At 41.7% G+C, this 21,363-nt stretch overlaps 1 protein-coding gene across 2 annotated transcripts in view; it reads left to right on the top strand.

The window, feature by feature from the left end:
• The window catches only part of SLC41A1 (solute carrier family 41 member 1), a 42,067-nt gene extending 22,518 nt beyond the window's left edge, over window positions 1-19,549 (top strand). For both annotated transcript variants that reach the window (XM_073666949.1, XM_073666950.1), the window contains exons 4-11: window positions 7,353-7,424; window positions 9,049-9,193; window positions 9,367-9,513; window positions 10,807-10,954; window positions 12,814-12,893; window positions 14,343-14,477; window positions 15,363-15,511; window positions 16,414-19,549. In XM_073666949.1, the coding sequence (XP_073523050.1) occupies window positions 7,353-7,424; window positions 9,049-9,193; window positions 9,367-9,513; window positions 10,807-10,954; window positions 12,814-12,893; window positions 14,343-14,477; window positions 15,363-15,511; window positions 16,414-16,599 (1,062 nt within the window). In that variant the 3' untranslated portion in view covers window positions 16,600-19,549. The remainder of the gene's footprint in view (window positions 1-7,352; window positions 7,425-9,048; window positions 9,194-9,366; window positions 9,514-10,806; window positions 10,955-12,813; window positions 12,894-14,342; window positions 14,478-15,362; window positions 15,512-16,413) is intronic.
• Window positions 19,550-21,363: the final 1,814 nt, after the last annotated feature.

Consider the following 21,363-nt stretch of genomic DNA (forward strand, 5'->3'; position numbering starts at 1 on the left):
GGGCAGGACTTCTGATGTCCTTCTGATTGACAGCCGGATTCCCGCTGCCTAACTGGGGGACCCAGCTGTCCATTTATTTCATAAAACAGTACACATGAAAATAAGATGTTAACCTTTTTATCAGAGAAACCTGCTTCTTCTCCACCAGAGGTGATCAGTCCTTTTCAAAATTCTCAATTCATGGGTAAGATCTGTATTCAGTGAAGAGATGACTACAATACTGCAATTGGATGATGGCACTTGGTGCTCATAGGATTCTGTGTAGACTGGAGGAGATGATGGGGTAGATGGAGCTAGAAGCAGAGCTCCTCTCCCTCCCTTCTACACAGACTCTTATCAGCACCAACTGCCATCTCCTCTCGCTCGGTAATGTAACAATCTTTCTTCACTGAATACAGATTTTACACCTAAATTGAGAATTTTGCAAATTTTCAGTCCAGGAGGAAAATGAAGCAGATTTCTCTGATAAGATATTACAATGTCTTATTTTCACATGTATTTGTTTATGAAATAAACATTAACCTTAAGTGTAAAGTTCCCACGATGAGTTTTTGACGCTGAGTATTTTCATGTACAAAAAATACAGCGTCTTGCAGTTCCAGTAAAGTGGATGGGACTTATAAAAATCTCATACCTACTGTTTTTTTTTTAATTCAAAACATGTCAGTTTCTCTGGAGTATGCTGTATTTTTATGTGCAGACTTTCCCCATAGACTTGAATTAGATGTGGTGAATCTGAACTTAAAAAAACATAAGTTTCCGCTGTAGAAACTCATCAAAAACGCATGTAATCCACGCAAGACTGTATCAAAGCTTTGCCAAAAGCATGAAGTATTAAAGACCACCCCCCCCCCCCCCCCAAATATAAAACAAAAAACCTAACCACAAATGAAGGTGCTGTCCACTTTTTGTAAATCTGAATCTTCCTGCAGTACATCTCTCATCTCAGCCCCTCTGCTTATGGTAGACTGTTCATCTAGATCCCAAACCATCCTGCAGTACAACGCTTCCCTCAGGTCATCTATATACCATTCTGCAGTACATTGTGCGTCTCTGCCCCTGTATATACAGCCTACCCTTGTAGTATATTGCTCCTCCTTGTATATCCAGCTTTCTCCTGCGCTAAATCGCTTCTCTCAGCTCCACTACATACAGCCTCTTGCAGTATGACTCCACTCATTCCCCTCTATGTATAGCCTCCTTCTGCAGTGTAGCACTCCATATGTCCCTTTTTATACACAGCCCCATCCCACAGCACATCGCTTACTTTCAGCCCCCTAAATGAACAGCTCCAGTTTGTAGCCCATTGCTCATCTTCATGCGAGGAGTGCGGTCCCTGCACCCTCTCCTATTCTGCATAGGATTCTTGATCGGTAGAGAAACGCTGGAGTCCCAAATACCGGAGTGGATGCAGGAATTGTGTTTCTCACAACGATATTTATTTTCCCCACAGCCCAAACAGAGTGGGGCTCACACCTGTATAATGCAATCTTTTCTGCATTGCTGAGTGCAGGATAGGAATCTGTGATCACGCATATGCAATCTTCCAACTTAACACAAGCATATTACACACATGCCTTTATTTCGTACAGAAAAATAAACAGTTGTACACCCCCTTTAAGCCATTATATCTACGGCTGTGCAGTGACTACAGTGGTGATTCTGGTCTTATTTTGAAGCTGCAAACAATCACTGTAGCTGTGTTGCAGGCTGAAATGCGTCTGATTTCATGCTGCATCAGGCTCCTTTACTGATGGTGGGACCTCATATACTGTGTAAAGTATACATTGTCAGAAGACAGTAACATGGTATGTTCTGTACTCGTAGCTGTAATCACAACACAGCCTCATTTCTTAGCTTTGACCAGGACACTGAGGGCTTTGTTTCAAATGTTAATTGGACATCTCCAGCTGTTCAGTAATGGTGACTCCCCTGACATGGTGTTGACATTGAAGAAATACCCTAACTACAGTGTAATGTTTACCGCTTGACAGGAGAGTTTGTGAGAGAAGGGTACAAATAGTGACCAGGTCACACTGTCCCTTAAGAGGGCAAAGTAACCTGGAGGCTTTTTAGAAAGTCAAATAATTACAGCACAGCATGGTAAAATGTCATAATCCTGGACAGCCTGCTATTAGTCTTAAGTTTTGTAGACTGAAGCTCTTCATTAATTTATAATCTGGGCTTCTGACAAGTGTTCTCAATCCACCAGCAAGCCTTTCCTGCCCATGCTCCTTATTATTGCCCTATGGTATGCTTACCGCCTTATTTAACCCCAGCAAGCTTTTTATGCTTTATCACATTACCTTCGACTCAGCGAGCTATAGAAGCAAGTAAAGCTTGGTCTCTCTGCAACTAGGGTTGTGTAAGTCGTGTCTGATGGGCTCGCTCACACTGGCATATACATTGGACGAGTGCTATCCTATGCTGCAATTTCACTTTGAAATCAGATGCCACTCACCAATTCATGTTTATGGGTGCATGGAAAACATAGGACTACACTTGGATGACATCTGTGCAGTCTGAATTTCCACCGCCTCACAGAATGGAGAAGATGGAGACATCTTGGACTCCTTCTTCTCCTCGGTGTGCTCGGATCACAGGATGCTGACACTGATCAAACTGTGATCAAAGTGTAATTTGCATAATCTGCTCAATTCTCTCAGATGAGAGAATCTACAGCTGTCTGACCATAGCCTAAAGGGGATAACATCCCAATCAGTCAACCATTGATCCTGAGAATCGGGTTCTCCAAAGAGTACTGTGTGAATTCAGCAGTGGTTAGTAATGCGCACTGCCACTGTATTAATTCGTAAGGGAGTGCTGAAGACCAGCTGATCGCATTGCTCCATTTCAGGCGATCCCATTAAGAATGCATGAAGTGAAGATGCATGACAGCAACCACCACTCTATTCGCACAGGGTCTTGGGATCGGTGAGAGACCCAGTAGTTGGACCTCCAGCGATCGGTATGTTACTCCCTATCCATAAAATAAGGAGTAACTTCCACACTTGATACTACCCCTTTAAATGGCACTTTAATGTTTTGCTTCTCCAGCGCTCAGCAGTTTGACATTACATTTTACATTGCATTGTAAAGCTCATTCACACAACCATAATTTCTGTCCTATTGCTATCCATAAAAAACAGACAGCCCTCAGACCAATGTTATTCAATAGGGCAGTGCAGATGAGAAATTTTTTTTTTTCCCTGACTGAATTTACATGTGGGAAAAAATTTTTAAAAAAAATGCAGCAATATAGTCTTCCGTAAATCAAGTCTAGGGATGGGTAAAAAAAAATCAGTGGCTATACAGAGCCACAGTATAGCGTCCGATTTCAGATGCATTGTAATTCTGTAACATGGGAAATGGTAAATGATTAATAGACGGCACATGGATGACGAGTGAGGAAAGTCCCATTTTTCTGGATGAGACTCTGAACGATTTTTCTGTACGCTCGTGTGAACAACCCTAAGAAGGCACTATTGTTTCCCCATTCTAGTAGTAATGGCATTTTCACTCTCACCACCTTAATCCTTCACTTCTTACAACCACCCCTAATCCCTACACCTAGTAATGAACTCTTCATCTCTCCCTCCATTCTCTCCACCCATCTCACCTCCTCCTCAGAACTATTCCACAACATACAATCCTTTGCCTCCAAACAGACTGCCACCTCATGCCCTCTCCTGCTCCAACCTACTGACACTTTCTCTGCTCCTCCTTACTGCCGGCGACATCTCTCCACATCCCGGTCCTCCTCACCACATCCCTACACTCACTTCCACCTCCTACCCACGATCTATCCCAAACTCTCGTAACCCTTCTAACCTTATACCCATCCGCCCAGCCCCCGCTTCCCCAGTCCCACTAATAGGAGTTCTATGGAACGCTCGCTCCGTCTGCAACAAACTTTTCTACATTCACGATCTCTTCATCACTAACAAGCTTTCCTTCCTCTGCATCACTGAAACCTGGCTCACCCCCTCCGGCACAGCCTCTCCTGCTGCACTTTCGTATGGCGGATTTTACCTCTCCCATACCCCCCGCCCCACCGGCAAGCACGGTGGAGGAATAGGTTTCCTCCTCTCAGATAACTGCTCCTTCACCCCATATCCCACTGCCGCCCTCAATTACTCTCCCCTCTTTTGAAGTGCACTGCGTGCGCATCTACTCCCCATCCAACCTCCAACTGGCTGTCATCTACCGCCCCCCCCCAGGATCAACCACCACTTTCTTTGACCACTTCACCACTTGGCTACTTCATTTCCTCTCCGTTGACATCCCCACTATCCTCATGGGCGACTTTAACATCCCCATTGACACTTACCTCTAAGCTTCTATCCCTCACTTCCTCCTTTGGTCTTACTCAGTGGTCTTCCACACCCACCCACAAAGACGGCCACACACTGGACCTCATCTTCACCGGCCTCTGTTCCCTATCTAACCTCTCTAACTCGCCTCTCCCTCTTTCTGACCACAACCTACTCGCATTCTCTTCTCTCTCCTCCCTGGGGCAAAATCCCCACTCCACAAACTTGCATACCCTCGCAGAAATCTCAAACACCTTGACCTACACTCACTCTCTGAATCCCTCCTCCCTCTTACAGACATTAGTTCCTTACATGATGCAGCTGTTGCTGCCACTTTATACAACACCACAACCGCTGCAGCTCTCGATTCGGTCGCCCCCCCCCCCCCTACTCACACATACCAAGGCTCGTACAATCAACAGACAACCCTGGCACACCAGCCTAACTAAAGAACTGCGATGGGCCTCCAGGGTTGCTGAGCGTAGATGGAAAAGGTCCCACTCCCATGAGCACTTCATCACATTCAAACAGTCCCTCACTACCTTCAAGTCCACACTCACTGCAGCAAAACAAACATACTTCACATCTCTCATATCCTCCCTGTCTCACAACCCCAAACAACTATTCAACACCTTCAGTTCTCTCCTCCGTCCCCCAGTGCCTCCTCCCTCTCCTCTTATTTCAGCCGAAGACTTTGCCTCATTCTTCAAGCAGAAGATTGACATCATCAGACAAAGCTTTTGCCTAAAGCCCCTACAGCCCCTCCCCACACCTACTCAACCCTCTTCCTCCAAAACCACCTTCTCCACCATTTCTGAAGATCAACTTTCCTCTTTACTCTCCAAATCACACCTCACCACCTGTAAACTTGACCCAATCCCATCCCACCTCATCCCAAACCTACCACTATCTTCATCCCAGCCCTAGCCCACCTCTTCAACTTGTCACTAGCAACTGGTGTCTTCCCCTCATGCTTCAAACATGCCTCAATCACACCCATCCTCAAAAAGCCCTTCCTTGACCCATCCTCTGTGTCTAGCTATCGCCCCATATCACTTCTCCCCTATGCCTCAAAACTACTGGAACAACATGTCCATTCTGAACTGCCCTCCCACCTCTCCTCCTGCTCCCTCTTTGACTGCCTACAATCTGGTTTCCGACCGCACCATTCTACTGAAACTGCACTGACTAAAGTCACCAACGACCTACTAACCGCCAAATCTAAGCGACACTATTGTCTTCCTCCTCCTAGACCTGTCATCTGCCTTTGACACAGTGGACCATTCCCTCTTACTACAGACTCTCTCATCTCTCGGCATCACAGACTTGGCCCTATCCTGGATCTCCTCATACCTAACAGACCGGACATTCAGTGTCTCCCACTCACACACCACCTCCTCATCTTGCCCCCTATCTGTCGGTGTCCCCCAAGGTTCAGTTCTAGGACCGCTACTCTTCTCCAGCTACACCTTCAGCCTGGGACAGCTCATAGTCTCACGGCTTTCATTATCACCTCTATGCTGATGACACATAGATCTAACTCTCTGGACCTGATATCACCTCCTTACTAACCAAAATCCCACAATGTCTGTCTATTTCATCCTTCTTCTCTGCCAGATTTCTAAAACTTAACATGGACAAAACAGAATTCATCATCTTTCCGCCATCTCATTCAACCCCCCCAACTGACCTATCTATCAACGTCAATGGCTGCCCACTCTCCCCAGTCCCTCAAGCTTGCTGCCTTGGGGTAACCCTGGACTCTGAACTCTCCTTCAAACCTCATATCCAAGCCCTTTCCACTTCCTGCCGACTCCAACTCAAAAATATCTCCCGGATCCGCACATTCCTCATCCATGAATCTACAAAAACACTAGTGCACGCCCTCATCATCTCCCGCCTTGACTACTGCAACCTCCTGCTCTGTGGCCTCGCCTCTAACACTCTCGCCACCCTCCAATCTATCCTAAACTCTGCTGCTCAACTAATCCACCTGTCCCCCCGCTATTCCCCTGCCTCTCCTCTCTGTCAATCTCTTCACTGGCTCCCCATTGCTCAGACTCCAGTTCAAAACCCTAACCATGACATACAAAGCCATTCACAACCTGTCTCCTCCATATATCTCTGACCTAGTCTCCCTTTACATACCCGCACGCAACCTCCGATCCTCACAAGATCTCCTTCTCTACTCCCCTCTTATCTCCTCCTCCCACAATCGCATACAAGATTTCTCCCGTGCATCACCCTTACACTGGAACTCTCTCTACCCCAACGTATCAGACTCTCGCCTACCCTGGAAACCTTCAAAAGGAACCTGAAGACCCACCTCTTCCGACAAGCCTGCAGTAACCACAGCTGCACGACCAGCTCTACCCTCACCTACTGTATCCTCACCCATCCCTTGTAGATTGTGAGCCCTCGCAGTCAGGGTCCTCGCTCCTGCTTTACCAGTCGCTGTCACATTGTGTTCAAGATTATTGTAATTGTTCTTGTATTATACCCCTTTTTTCACATGTAAAGCGCCATGGAATAAATGGCATAATAATAATAATATTATTATTAATAATAATAATCATATTAATAATAATATAATATTTTCACATTCACACAGGACTGTAATAGTGCAGTGGAAAATCACAATAGTCTTGTATCATCACACAACCACATGTAAATACAGTAATTTGCAGTTTTCATGCTGTGTGTGCTGTATAAAATTATCCTGCATTTCCTTCCTCCACTGTGATCTTCTCTACTAGGAGTTATGGAGCTGAATGATTGATTATCTTAATGGCACCCAGCCTTATTCATTCCGAAACTGGTGGAAAGGCTTGGCCTGAATATATAAAGTGCAGAGAGAAAAAACTTTGCCTTTCAGAAGTTAAAAGGAGTTGGGGTTGGAACTAAACATTTTACAATGGTCTACTTTACTGATCAGCTGTAAAGATTTTGCTCATATAGGCTATAAACATGCCATGGGTGCCACAAATTTTGTATTCCTCCAGTAACTTTTTTTTTTTTTTTTTTTCCCGCCCTCTTAAGGCCAATATTGGACAAATGGAAACTGCCAAAGAGAAGTGGGCAATGATTGTTGGAAATATGGCACTAATACAGGTAGGCTTTTCAGTGATTTTGCCAAAAAATGTCAAAGGAGCACAAAACTAATATGTATGATAAAAAGTAAATGGGGGCAATAATTTTGCCCATGCAGTTTTTAGCATTGTATACATATTCCTGGAAGTCTTTTTATAAATCTTGCAAAGATTAAAGGGGTTGTTTCTTTGCATCCTTTTTCTGTATAGAGGTTGGGTCTTGGTTAAGATGTCTGAGATTAACACTCCTAGTCTTTATGGGCAGATATAACTCTTCCGGCAGCCACTGCACATTAATCGGATTGGTGCTCTTCTGCTCTATTTAAAGTCTACATCCAACAGCCACCGAACCTAACTAACTTCTGATCAGATGGGTGTCAGACGTCCACTGATATTGATGACATGCCTTAGAGTACTGAACACCAAAAATTACACCTGCATTTTTATTTTAATATATCACTATTGTGCTGGGGAGTATCTGTTCTCAGCTGTGTGGTCCTGCGGCTCAGCAGATACAATGTTCAGTGTTGTGGAGTGTGTTCGTGCTACTACTTTGTTAGAGGAGTTTTCTGTGCCTGTCTGCAGCTTCACTATCTGCCATTGTCACACTGGTCTGTGTTCTGATCGGAGTAAAGAAAACTGCAGTGAGGGCAAAGACCAGTGTGATAGTGCTAGATTAATGAAGCTGCTGGCAGACAGTGGGGGACAGTTTTAATGCGTATCACTGGTGGAGTGGCGGTCTAATAAGAAAATACAACGGTGTCCCCGAAAGCCACCCTTATGATCACTTTCTTGTCACTCTATTCACTAAGCAGTGAGATCTTTCAAGTTATCACGTGATCTCTGCTTAGTGAGGAAAGAGACCAGAAAGTGTCACTACACACGTGGCTCCCGGGATATCGCTGCATTTAGAAGACAAACCGCTTCACCCCAGCAGCGATAAGTACTGCATATTAAAGTTAAAATTAAAACCTGAATTGCTCTCATTTTCCCCAGTTAAAAATAAATGTACAAATTAAAAATTCATACATATTCGGTAGTGCCGGGTCTGTGACAAATTATAAAGTGATTTAAACGCAAAGTGAAAAATTATTATTTTTTTTTTTTCCTTTGGCCACCATACATCCCACAAAGCGATCAGAACTTAATATGCACCATTTAAAAACTACAGCTTGGTGTGCAAAATACATGCCCCCATAAAGCCCCATTGATGGGGAAAATAAATCATGGGTCTGAGAAAAGTATAATATTGCCAGGTTATTTTTACCACACAAATAATGCTGTGAAAACAATGGACGAGTTGTGGTTTTGTTTTTTTCTTCCATTCACCATTTTGACCCACTTCTCCACACTATATGATTAAGTGAATGGTGTCATTCAAAAGTATAACTTCTCCTGCAAAAAAAACGATCCCTCAAACTGCTATGACAACAGAAACTAGTCATGTGTTGACATGGGGTAGGAGAAATAATGGAAAACTCAAACAAAAGTTGGCTTAGTCTTTGAGGGGTTAAGGTAATCAATATTTGCCCAGATGACCCCCTTAAATAAATGAGATCTTAGTCAATAAGTTTTTGCTTTGTAGTGTTCTTTCAATCTGGACATAAATACTGGCTTATGCTATTACACTTTTTTCCTTCTCTTAGGTACAAGCAACAGTTGTGGGCTTCCTGGCTTCTATTGCAGCAGTTATTTTTGGCTGGATCCCAGATGGCCATTTCCTTATGGAACATGCTGTGCTGTTATGTGCGAGCAGCGTCTCCACGGCATTCATTGCTTCTCTCATCCTGGGTGAGCACTCCTAGATTTCCTATGTGGCTATGTTCACACTGTGTTTTCCTAGTGATCAAAAAAACACACACAAAAAAAACACTGGTATAATGCTTGTTTAAACTTACCGTACTTTGGCCTATCTAGTATTCAGACCTGATATTAAAGGTATTGATGTATTATTCTTTTTGTAGGTCTTGTGATGATTGGGGTAATAATCGGTTCTAAAAAGCTTGGTATTAATCCTGACAATGTGGCTACACCTATTGCTGCCAGCCTTGGAGACCTGGTGACTTTGGCATTGCTATCTGGTATTAGCTGGGGCCTCTACAAAGAAATGAGTAAGTAACCAGTAAAATACTATAGGAAATGTAGGACTTCTTAAATTAAAAACTTTTCACCAGTTTTAGAATGCTAAACTGGCCACTTTTGTATGCTAATTTTTTGTAAGACAAAGGTGGTGGTAGGCTGTGTGCCTACTATGCATTTTTTAAGCGTTTCTGCAGCAGCAATTCCACCGCAGAAACGCTTAATGCTTGGTAGGTCTGCAATAGTCCCCAATGATCAGCATGTGCTGTGCACATGCTGTGGAAATTTCCGCTGCGGATTATAATTGTGGAAAAATCCGCAGCATGTCCATTAATTTTACGGAAATGCGGCTTAATTGCCACCATTGACTTGCATTGAATCACGTAATATCCGCATGACTACATGTACACATACGGATATTAAGCGATTCAATGCGCGGATGGTACCCGGGTCTGGAGAAGAGGAGACTCTCATCCAGACCCGGGTAGCATAGCACCTGTAGTTAAAAAAAAAAAAAAACTATATTTGCATGGATTTATATAGTGTGACCAAGTTGTCAAGCACTTTTCCAAGTGATGCTAAAATCGCTTGGAAAAGCTCTTGATAACCCGCATGCAAAAGCGCTTGACAAACGCATCTACCGGGCAAGAAAAAACGCGTGTAAAATCCACATGCGTTTTTCCTGCCAGGGAGATGTAGAAAAACTCCGGAGCATTTCTGCTTCGTGGGCACTTGGCCTTGGCAGAGATTTTCTTGAGGCGGGCAGTTTTTCCCCTTGCATGATGTTGACCAATCAGAAGCAGGAGGCATCATGCAGTGGGAGGGTGACATGCCCCCATAAAATGTCATACTAGCTTTTTCGGTCATTACAAATACCTCTGCTGTGCGATGAGAGCTGCTGTGCGATGAGAGCCGCTGTGCGATGAGAGCTGCTGATGCAGTCAGTTTGTCAGGAGGGGAGTAGGGCAGAGCTGGGTCATTACAAACACTTCTTGCAACTCTCCTCTCACAGCACTGTCTGCTCTGCTCTAGTACCCCACATTGACTATTAGGCTACGGCCCCACTATCAGTATTTTTTGCCAGTATTTTTTCTCCGGAGTGGGTGCCAAAACCAGATAAGGAACAATCAGAGAAAAGGTATAATAGAAACCAGTGCACCAATTCTACAACAACCTCTTCTTCTTCTTTTTTTTTTTTTTTTTTTTTAAATCCTAATACACTTATTTGTGCTTGCAGAGAAAGTAAGTATAGAACTGGTTAGCAGAATGACTATTGCTAATGAGAGCTGTGTAAATTTTTTTTTTCCCCCCCTTCCCTTCCACAGAGGTCAATGTGTTTGTCAACCTTATTGTGTGCCTGCTGTTCATAGCTCTGCTGCCGGTGTGGTTTATAATTGCAAGGAAAAATCCAGCCACAAGGCAGGTGCTGGCAACTGGATGGGAACCTGTTATCATTGCTATGGCCATCAGCAGGTGGGATATATGTACGACTGCTTAAAAATCACTTAACCCATTAGTGACCAGGCATGGATAGGCCGTGAAGGAAACCTGACTGCTAATTCATGCTGCTCAATCCATGGGCAGCAAGTATCAGACACAAGCTGCATGATCTTTGACTTAAAACCCAAGGTCGTAAAAGGGGTTTTGCGTTTGTTTTTTTTTTTTTTGCGCTACTCTTCTTCCCAGAGCCGTAACTTTATTTTATTTTTCCATCAATATGGCTGTGTAAAGGCTTGTTTTTTGCAGGAAGAGGTCACTTTCTGAGAAACATTGCGTCTCCATTTTTTGGTATCTGGGGCTGGGTGAGGGCTTAATTTTTTATTTTTTTTTGAGCGCTGAGCTGCCGTTTTTGATACCACTTTAAAATGGTTACAATATTTTTTGATTGCCTGTTGTTGCATTTTATTGTTGCGGTGACCAAAAACCATAATTCTGTTTTTGTTTTTTTTCTCGTTACGCAGTTTATCGATCAGATTAATTTAGTTTATATTTTGATCTGAGTTGTTTAAAAAATAAATAAATAAATCCTCCCTACTATTTACTTGCTTCAATAGTCTCCCTAGGAGACTGGGAGCTGCGATCATCTGATGGCTTGTGTTACACGTAGCATGAATCCTCTTCTATGAACGCTGGCCATGGGCTGATGTTCATAGGAGATCTGCAGTGACAAGCATGAGGGTCTTCTGCAGACCCCCGGCTGTCATGCCAACCTATCAACGCCCTGGGCGGTGTTTGTGACACTTTAAGTGTGACTTAAATGCCTCTGTCCAAGAATGACAGTGACATTTGACATGTTAACAGCCGCAGGAGGATCGTGACACCACCTGTGGCTGTTGGGGGCACATGACAGCGAATTAGATCAGCTGTCATATGCCTGAAAAGATGCAGGCTCGGTGCCGGAGTCCGTGTCAAATGCTGCGACACGACCTATACGTCATAGGTGGTGAAGGGTGTTAAACACTGCAGTGTTTCAGAGGAAAATTTACTTTAAAAAGCGGCACGGGAGACCACTGTAGTCTGACAGGCAGGTCCTCGGCGGCTTCTACCTGCCCGTTGCCAGTGATTTCCGGGACTCTCCCCATGCATGGGAGAGGGCGGGGAGAGGCTGCTGAGTTTCCACCTGTCTGACTAGTCTCTAGCTTTTTAAAGTATGTGTTTCTCTAAAAACCTCACAGCATTTAAGTCAAACATATATGGCTGAGATCATGCAGACAGTGTTCGGTACATGCTACCTGGTCCACAGGCATCATGTGTCGGTCATCGGGTTCCCTTTAGTGACTGGCCTATGTCTTTCCTTTTTGTGCCTTTTTTTTTTTTTTTTTTTTTTTTTTTTTTTTTTTTTTTAAAGCATCCATAAATTTTTGTGGTTGTGATGTTTTTGTTTTATGCTGGATAAAATTTAATATTCACTGCTGTTTTGGGGGTTCCATAAAAATTACTGTGCAAGTGTCACACCAAATAACCTGTTGAATGAATTCCCCAGATTATTAGCCATGTGTATGTAATATTTAAATTAATGTTAAAATGAGTATACTAGTGGTGCTGCCATGCTTTTGCTTAATTTCTTAATTTTTCTGAAACTGTTTAGAACTTTTCAAACCTAACTTTGGCCAAGAGGTTTACTATAAATGCCACTGCGTCTGTCTTTTTACTTTAATTAATTAAACGGGAAACTGTTAATTTAGCTCTTATAGCGGGCGGTATTCTGTATAATAAAAATGTACCTATATAACCTGTCAAACATTTGTCAAGACACTCTTTACATGCAAATTTGTGCTTTAAGTTGTATTTTTTTTTTCTCATGTTTTTAATTTTTATTTTTTTTTTTGCAGTGTTGGGGGATTGATTTTGGACAAAACTGTGTCTGATCCAAACTTTGCAGGAATAGCTGTCTTCACACCTGTCATAAATGGTAATGATGTAACCCTGCAATCGCTCCCATTTTTAACCATCCCCAGAACTGATAAGAGCATGAAGACTAATTTTAAACTCTAAATTTGAAACCGAAAAAGCACAATTGTAAACTGAGGCCAAGTTCACACGAGCATATATTTTGAGAGAATTTGATCAAATTCTGATCAGAGTTTGATTTACATAATTGACCTAAGTATGAGCTTAGTGCGTTCAGCTTCTCTGACAAATCGAGAAGATGGAGAAATTTTTTTTCTCCATCTTATCAGTTGATGGAAATCGGACCACACTCTACTGTCATCAGAGGGCAGACTGTTTTCCATGGACTCATTGACTTGAATACCCAAGTGTGATCCAAATATTTGCTTCAACTTGGGCATGCAGCGATTTCTCCCATATCCCCCCCCCCCCCCACCCTCCCCCCCCCCCCACGGTCGGTGGAAAAAATCTGAGATGTGCATTGCCCCATAACATTTGTCGGAGTGCGATCTGATATTTTGTCGGATCACACTCTGATCAAAAATAACGATCATGTGCATAAGTCCTAAAAATTTATTTCTGGTGTTTTATTGTAGAGAAAATCCATAGCATAAATTTAGTGGCATTGTAGATTTGACGTTCAGTCTATGAATGCCGTGGATATTCACTGGATTTCATGCTTTGCAATTCTACTGCAGTAAAGTCAAATGTGCCGTTTTGTGGAAATGCACCTAATGTGCATACCACGCTGCTTACACTTTGCTGGCAGTGAAGGCTTATATTCGAGGTGCTGAGAATATAGGCCCTAGCTTTATAGTGCATTCCTGGTAAGGATGGCTTTAAGGCTAACAATTCTGCATTGTACTTGCTTGTACCGGCAGGCTGTTTCTTTTGTTGCATGCTCACTGTTTGAGGACCTGTCACTTGCTCAAAAATAGAGCTAAATACCATGTAAAAAATCCCTGTGCTCCCCTGATTCTGCATTTTGTTTTGCTTGTTGTCACTCCACTTTAGAGATATTCACGTTGGTGCACTCCAGCAGAAACCATGTCAATACTCTGCTTGCAGTCCAACTGGGCCTTTCTTTATTTTTTTTTCTGAGAGCATGAACTTTTACTCCTCCTTCGACACGGCCTATCACAGATCAGTATCTGACATGGCAGTATCAGTGCCTGCCAAGCTGTTATTGGCATCATATAGGAAGGTTGAAGGCACATGGCCCCAGAAAAGACAGTGAAGAAACTGTTGCACTGCAAGCAGAGATTTCACATGATGCGCTCCAGAAGAAAACAGTGTAATTGTTTTTCCAATAGTGCTACACATCACAAAATGAGAAAGTGTCTGAATCTGGAAATCTTGGGTATTTGGCCTTTTTTTTTTTTAAATGGCAAGTGACCAGTTCTCTTTACTGACGTTACTGTGATTTTGAATTTTGATTGTACACTTTTTTTTTTTTCTTCTTCTTCTCTAGGCGTTGGCGGGAATTTGGTTGCTGTGCAGGCGAGCCGTATATCTACATACCTTCATATGATGGGATCACCTGGTGATGGCATTGCTCTTGTCCCTCGTAAATGCCCCAGTCCTTGTAGAACATTCTTCAGTTCTGGTACATTATGCACACTAAAAACAAATGTTCCTGTAAGCATGTTAGCTGGTTAATTGATCTGACCTAGCCTCTACGCTGACCTTGTTTGAAAGAACTACCCTTATGATAGCTGCGTGAAGTCTTTAAAGACAGAGGTGGCTACTATTTACAGCCTTCAGGCATTGCATAATCTGCTATGGAAGAGAGGGTCGCATATCACTGTGTGGCTACATTCACGGCTTAGAAATGGTAGGGTTATTTAAAACCTGTGTCAAAGATTTTAATTTTATTTTTTTCCTCTTCTTTATCTGTATTATTCATTGTCTATTTCAATTGGACAGATCATCATGAAGATCTATCTGCATGTGACTGTTTAATACTGCCAAAACGTCGTGTGAGCCACATGTGTGCATTGGCCAAATGATATAAAATGACTATCAGATCAATACTGGAAACTTAAATACATATTTAATAGTGACATGTAAGCCATCTATAAAACTAGAGACTCCATCTGTTCTCTGGATATTCTGTAATATCTCTAATATTGCAGACCTGCTTTGCATCTTCTCTCAGTAGGTCTTTCTATAAAGAGCAGAGTGCTGCCTGGACCACAGGAGTATTTCCGTTTCTTTCAATATTACAAGGTGTGGCTATTGGGTTACCATCAGTAGTACACTTGTGTTTGTACTTGAAGCAGATCACATGTGACCCTTGGTGTCAATTCCTGTGTACTGCAGTTTTGGGTTTTTTTTTTTCAGTTTTTGTCAAATGCATTTTAAAGGAATGAAGAGCACAAAAGATAAACCTAAGGCATAATGAATAATGATATATATGCATTAATCTGATCAGGATATTGGCACACGCTGTTTTGTATTTTCCCTGACATATTTCTTTGCCAATGCACAGATGTCAACTCTCGTTCAGCCCGTGTGTTGTTCCTCTTAGTGGTACCAGGCCATTTGGTCTTCTTGTACACTATCAACTCAATGAAAGGTGGACACACAACAATGACGCTGATTTTCATGGTCTTCTACATGATGGCAGCATTGCTCCAGGTTAGTGTGTCGTGGAGTCGGTATAAAATGGACCGACTCCTAAAATGTATAATAAATTGGGTATAGTAGTTCAATGCAGAATGTGCTGTAAATGTTTTCAGAAGAATTTGTTAAAGTTCTGAAATGTCCTATAAATGTCTGTTCCTGATTAAGGATCTCGGCTTTTGCTTAAAAACAGGCAGGAAAATGTTTTGCTTCACGAAAAGAATCTGCAGCGATCCAATGCTGTAATGTCTGTCTTTTCTTTTGCGTGGATATTAGCTGTGGTATGTGCCGATCATGTTCCTGCACACATCCAATTGTGGAACTTTTTTTCCAAGATCTGTTAAATTGTACTTTTGTGGGAAAACCCCTTTCTACTAAAAAAAAATTTTCATGGACACAATTTTTTATTTTTTTTTTACAAAAAAGTATCGTAAAATTGAACAAAAAGGAGAACTATAATAGGTTTCCTGTGCCTAAAGACAACGTATCAACAAGGGGATGAACACCCCTCCCATATAACTATTACATTGCGTTCCCTGTGCAGAATATGTGCAGCTTTGAAACCGGCAATATCCGACTTTTTAAAAGTTTAAGCACAAGGAGAACAATGGACATCTATTTATATGGAATGTGTTCATTCCCCTGTAATCTGCTCATATTCTGCGTTTATTCCCTGCCTAACATGTACAGGGAATAAGATATGGAATTTGTGCTCATTCCCCTCTATTATGCACAAATTCAATGTCGAAGATGTCCAGGAAATTATTATACCTCTTTATTTTTGAACCAATAACTTATGTTCCTACTTTTTATTCATAGATATACAATTGTTTGTTTGGTTTTTTCTTGGTTTAAAAAAAAAAAAAAAAAACTCTATTTCTCGAATTAGTGATTTCTTCTATGCTTGTTTTCTGCAGGTTCTAGTTCTCCTGTACATTGCAGACTGGATGGTTCATTGGATGTGGGGAAGAGGAATGGATCCCGACAACTTCTCAATTCCCTATCTCACAGCCTTGGGGGATCTCCTGGGTACTGGGCTGCTTGCCCTTAGTTTCCATGTACTTTGGCTAATTGGAGACCGTGACACTGATGTGGGAGACTGAATGTCTGCCTGCTTGGAGTACACAGCGTGGGGACCATTATATGGCTTGGATGAACTGGAGACGGAATAGAAATAAGTGCAATTCTTAAACCTATAAATCTAGTTCTCATTGACATTTGTTAAAGATGTGCTAAATTACTTTTAAGCAGCTTTGTTTTGCACAGAAAGGCACGAATCCCCAACGTATGCAGCTGGACCTGCCTCTGAGCCCCCTCCTAAGTCCTCCTGTCGTCCCAATATGCATGTTTAAGGCACTAGTTGTCTTTACTTTAACGTTGGGTATTCTTAACTGCAGAGAGGACACGCTTTTTTTTTTTTTTTTTTTTTTTTTTTTTGGTGTATGCTTGTAAAGGTGGAAGAGCTAGCCAAGAGACTCTCAAGGTGTTTACGTTTGTGAAATGGTGTTGTGAACAATGAACGTCACTGGGAAATCTATACACAATGTCGTGGGCAGTGGGCCGTGTTTCCAAGAGCAATGCCTTCACAAAAAGATCAATGTTGTTGAGGGGAGTTTGTCACATTTGTAGATCTATGAAGAAAAACTTATACTGGCATATTGATTGGACATAATTTAGTTTTGGGCATCATACACGCATCTGTATTCAACTTTTAAAGTGGTTATTGATGATCAGAAAAACATTGCTGTATTCCAAAACCTACGGCACATCATTCTACAAGCTATGCATGGTATTGTAGTACTGTGGTGGAACTGGTAATGTGGTGTGTTTATTGCAGTCATGTTTTTCTAATTCTGGACAACACCCTGTTATGCATAGGCACTCAGAGGTGCATGGGCCCTACTGTACCTCCTTTAGGTCTCTGTTTTCATAGTGTTTTGGTTTTTCAATCTCTGATTATCTAGAATATCTCTTGCGCATAGTCCCTGCAGCCACTTAGTACAAATACACAGGGGACTCCTTGTGCCACACAGCTCTCCATCAGATGAGGCCGGGTTCACACAGTTCAGTATTTTAACCATTGCAGTATTTTGCCATGTGTGCAGTGTCACACCTGTAAATGAACCTCTAGAGAAGTGCAATGCTGGTGAATAGAAAATCACTACTTTTCATTCACTATCTAAAACTTAAATGTGCTGTCTTTGTGGCCGTTTTAGGTGATGTTCAGATGTAGCGGATATTAATTTGCGGGTTTGGCAATTAGTTTTCCTCCTTGATAAGTCCCTATGATATCTAGAACAAATCTGTGGTGGCTTAGAGAATGCTCCAGACTTGTAAATTTGCAGCTTCTCTCTACCCAACAGCATGTGGATACGGTAAGTAAAACTCATTTGTGGACCACTTAACTGCATATTGCTAAGGATTTTTAAAAGAAAATCTGCGTCATGTGAACATGGAGCATTCTGGTGTAATTTAAATGTGCACTTTTTTTTTTTTTTTTTTTTTTACTACACCCATGTACAGAGGAGGAATATGTATATAAGAAAAGCAAAAAAACAAACTATGCACAATGAACACTATGCAGTACTGCACACAAAGCTTAAATAGACTGTTGTAAGAAATGCAAGCAATATGACATATTTTGCCATGACTGATGCATTTATAAACTTGCCGTACCATCTCAGTGTTGACCCATCCTGCGTGTCATTTTTGGACTGACGTTTGCCAGTAGGTACCAGTACTTAAGTGTGGCTAGAGGCGCAAAACGTTAGGTTTTGTGAAATTTTGGCTGCAGCACGGTTCTTCTACAATGGAGCATCTGTGGAATTGCCTTGTCGTAATTTGATTAGCGAAGTCTGTACATGTGTATCTGTTCTCAAAAAGTGCAATTGCTCCTGGAATTATTGAAATTGGGGAAATTTCCACGATTGCTTTACGAAGAATTATTTGTTTGCTTTGGCTCCTAGAACAAATATCTGTTGCATTCAGCTTCAGCAGAGGATATATGGTCATCTCATTGTGTATACTGCCTGTCTGTTGGGGGCGCTATAAGGTCCTTACCTGATAAATACACTGAGCATTTAAACCACCTGTGACAGCTGTAATTTGCTACGTCCCCTCTATCTTAGAGTGTGATCAGAGAGGCACAAGGTAATACTGGTAATTGGACTTGGGTTTTCAAGATTATTGATAATAGCTGCACATGTCAGACTCTACCCCAATATCCTGCTTTAAAACCTGTAAATGAAATGTGGAAATTACACTGCTGCATAGGATATAATGCACATGTATATTTTGATCACCATAATATCTGCTATTGAATCTTTGCCAGAAGATTGCTTCCAATTTCTGCTAATTTTCTAGCAGCTTCCCTCTCTATGATGAGGAGTCTACATTAGTTTAATATCAATTCCCACAAACACTTAGTACTTTCCTTTTCTGGATTGTCACCGCTCATGTGCTTCACTAACGTAATTTGCAGCATTTTGGTTTTCACAGTAAAAATTAAACATGGCTATCCCCTTTTGTAATTGTTTCATATGCTTTGTCTGGATTATTTGTCAGGAACAAAAAAAAATTTTTATAACTTCATAACACCCCTAAGATTTTTTTCATTAAATTTGTCTTAAATTGGCAACTGTCTTATTAGTTTCCACCCTTGGAAACTTTCTTTAAAGGGTTGTCGACTAATCAGAAAACCCCCTTTTCAATCACTGATTTCCCAATGTAAACTAATAACAGTCTATACTCTTGTCCGGTTCCAACAATGTCCGCGCCTGGTCTCCCAGGGTTTGCGTGACGTTGACTGCAGAGCTCACATGACACAGCAATCAGTGGTTGCTTCACTTTTTTTTTTTTTTTTTTTTCCGGACAAAACTGATATTTGAAGGAAGTCAGAGCAGCAGCAGCGATCACTTCTCCCGCGTGTCAGTTCCGTCTGAAGGACGTGGGAGGGAAGCAGCTACCAATTGGCTGGGCCCCAGGCTCTGAGATCGCTGGAATGGTACCTGCATCGGAGGGTAGTATAAGCTGTTACATTTACATGGGGGGGGGGGGGGGGGATATAGGGATTGAGAAGAGGTTGTCTGAGTAGTGGAAAAACCCATTTAAAGAATGGCTTCTATATGGAAATCTCTATGAAGGAGCAGTTCTAGGCTGGTATAGGTGTCTGTCTGGGGATAGACTGCCAGAGGTCAGTGTTTTTTGGGGTAATTTTTAATGACAGATTCCCTTTTAATCTAGCTTCTAAATAAAAACTGTTGCATAAATACAGTATTTTTTTAAACCTGTTCGGCTGCCTAACTGGAAGAGCCATTACAGGGAGAAAATGAAGTTATATTCTTCCTGCATCTGCTCGTTTCCAGTTATTGGGGCTGTGCAGATCACTCATTAAGTAATTGCTCACCACACAGTGGGCACTCTGTTATCATGCGACTGATGGCCTACTCAGAGTATATATTAATTGTTTTTGTTTTTTGTTACAAAGCTGACAGGCTCATTTAAGTGAATTATAAAACCCAATAGAGACAATATATTTATAAGCAAAAAAGAAAATCTGGGAAAAGGTGTGTGAAGAAGGCCCATTAGTATCTTTATTAAACCTGTTAGTGAACCCGTTTACTTCCGGTCACTGTGGTCTATATAATGGATCACTGAGGTGCTGCAATGTTTGAACCAAAGCATCTTCTGTTTCTTTATGAACACTGAATGTTTGTATCAATTGTACATTTTATAAGTGCAATCTGATTATATTGTATCTTGTTGCGATTTTTATTTCCAGAAGCCACACTATGGATTTATGATTTCATGAGGGTGTTTTTTTTTTTTTTTTTTTTTTTTTTTTTTGTTTGTTTTGTTTGTTTCTTTTGGTACCCCTGTAGAATTGGGTCTTCTTGCCAGTGAATATAGTTCCTTAGAAAACTGCTGCCTCTTGAAATTTGGCGGGAGCATTTTATTTGCATACAAATATTGGGTTGTATTGAAATGGATTTAAATTATTTGTTTATGAAAATTAAAGATATTTACTAAAATAAAGTTATTTAAATACACCTTTTGTCCATTTTGCTGGCAAAAAAAAAACTGGCTTTACTGCATTTTTAAACTATGCATATCTTATGTTGGACCAGGCTGCACAACATGCGGGCCCTATACTGTGGAGTATGGGGGGGAAGGGGGCAGTGTGGGTGGGATATTTTGGAAAGTGTCTGTCTGTCTTCATGTACTGACAGAGTTTCTGATCTTATACATGTAGTAATAGACAATGTTTTATGGCCATGTTTAAAACTTAGTGGCACAATGTAGAGATTTGAGATTGAGGATGATTTGGTGAGCTTCTGCTGGGGGAAGGGGGGGGGGGATTGGTAGCCCTTGGGATTGGTTTACTATGGCAGTGTGGCCCTTGGACCATATTACAAAAGAAATGCATAAGAATAACTATAATCAGGGATAAAAGGGAACAAGTGATGAGCGTTCCCAGAGTGATAAAAGTGGAAAGAAAAAAATCTCACCATTGTAGCTCGTGCACATGGCCGTAATTTCAGTCCAAGTGCGATCCAACAAAACATTGGATCGTACTCCAATCTTGTTCTATGGGCTGTGCACGTCTGGTTTGGGTTTTTTTTTTCTTTGGCTGCAACAAAAGCCTATAGGGCTCAAAAAGCAAAGAATGCCTTGTTCATTTAAAGGGAACAGATCACCAGTTTTTGTTTTTTGTTTTTTTTCATGTATGAACAAATACCACCATCTTCCTCCAGTGCCTGTAGTGCATTTCAGAAAGCTGTGTATTATGTCCTGACACCACCTGTATATACAGTCCTACTTATTGTTATTGGCACCCATGAAGTTTAACCCTCAGTCAGGGGCAATAT

The sequence above is a fragment of the Phyllobates terribilis genome, unplaced genomic scaffold (assembly GCF_046119375.1).
Source record: "Phyllobates terribilis strain yellow unplaced genomic scaffold, ASM4611937v1 Scaffold_2__4_contigs__length_985480577, whole genome shotgun sequence".
Taxonomy (NCBI): domain Eukaryota; kingdom Metazoa; phylum Chordata; class Amphibia; order Anura; family Dendrobatidae; genus Phyllobates; species Phyllobates terribilis.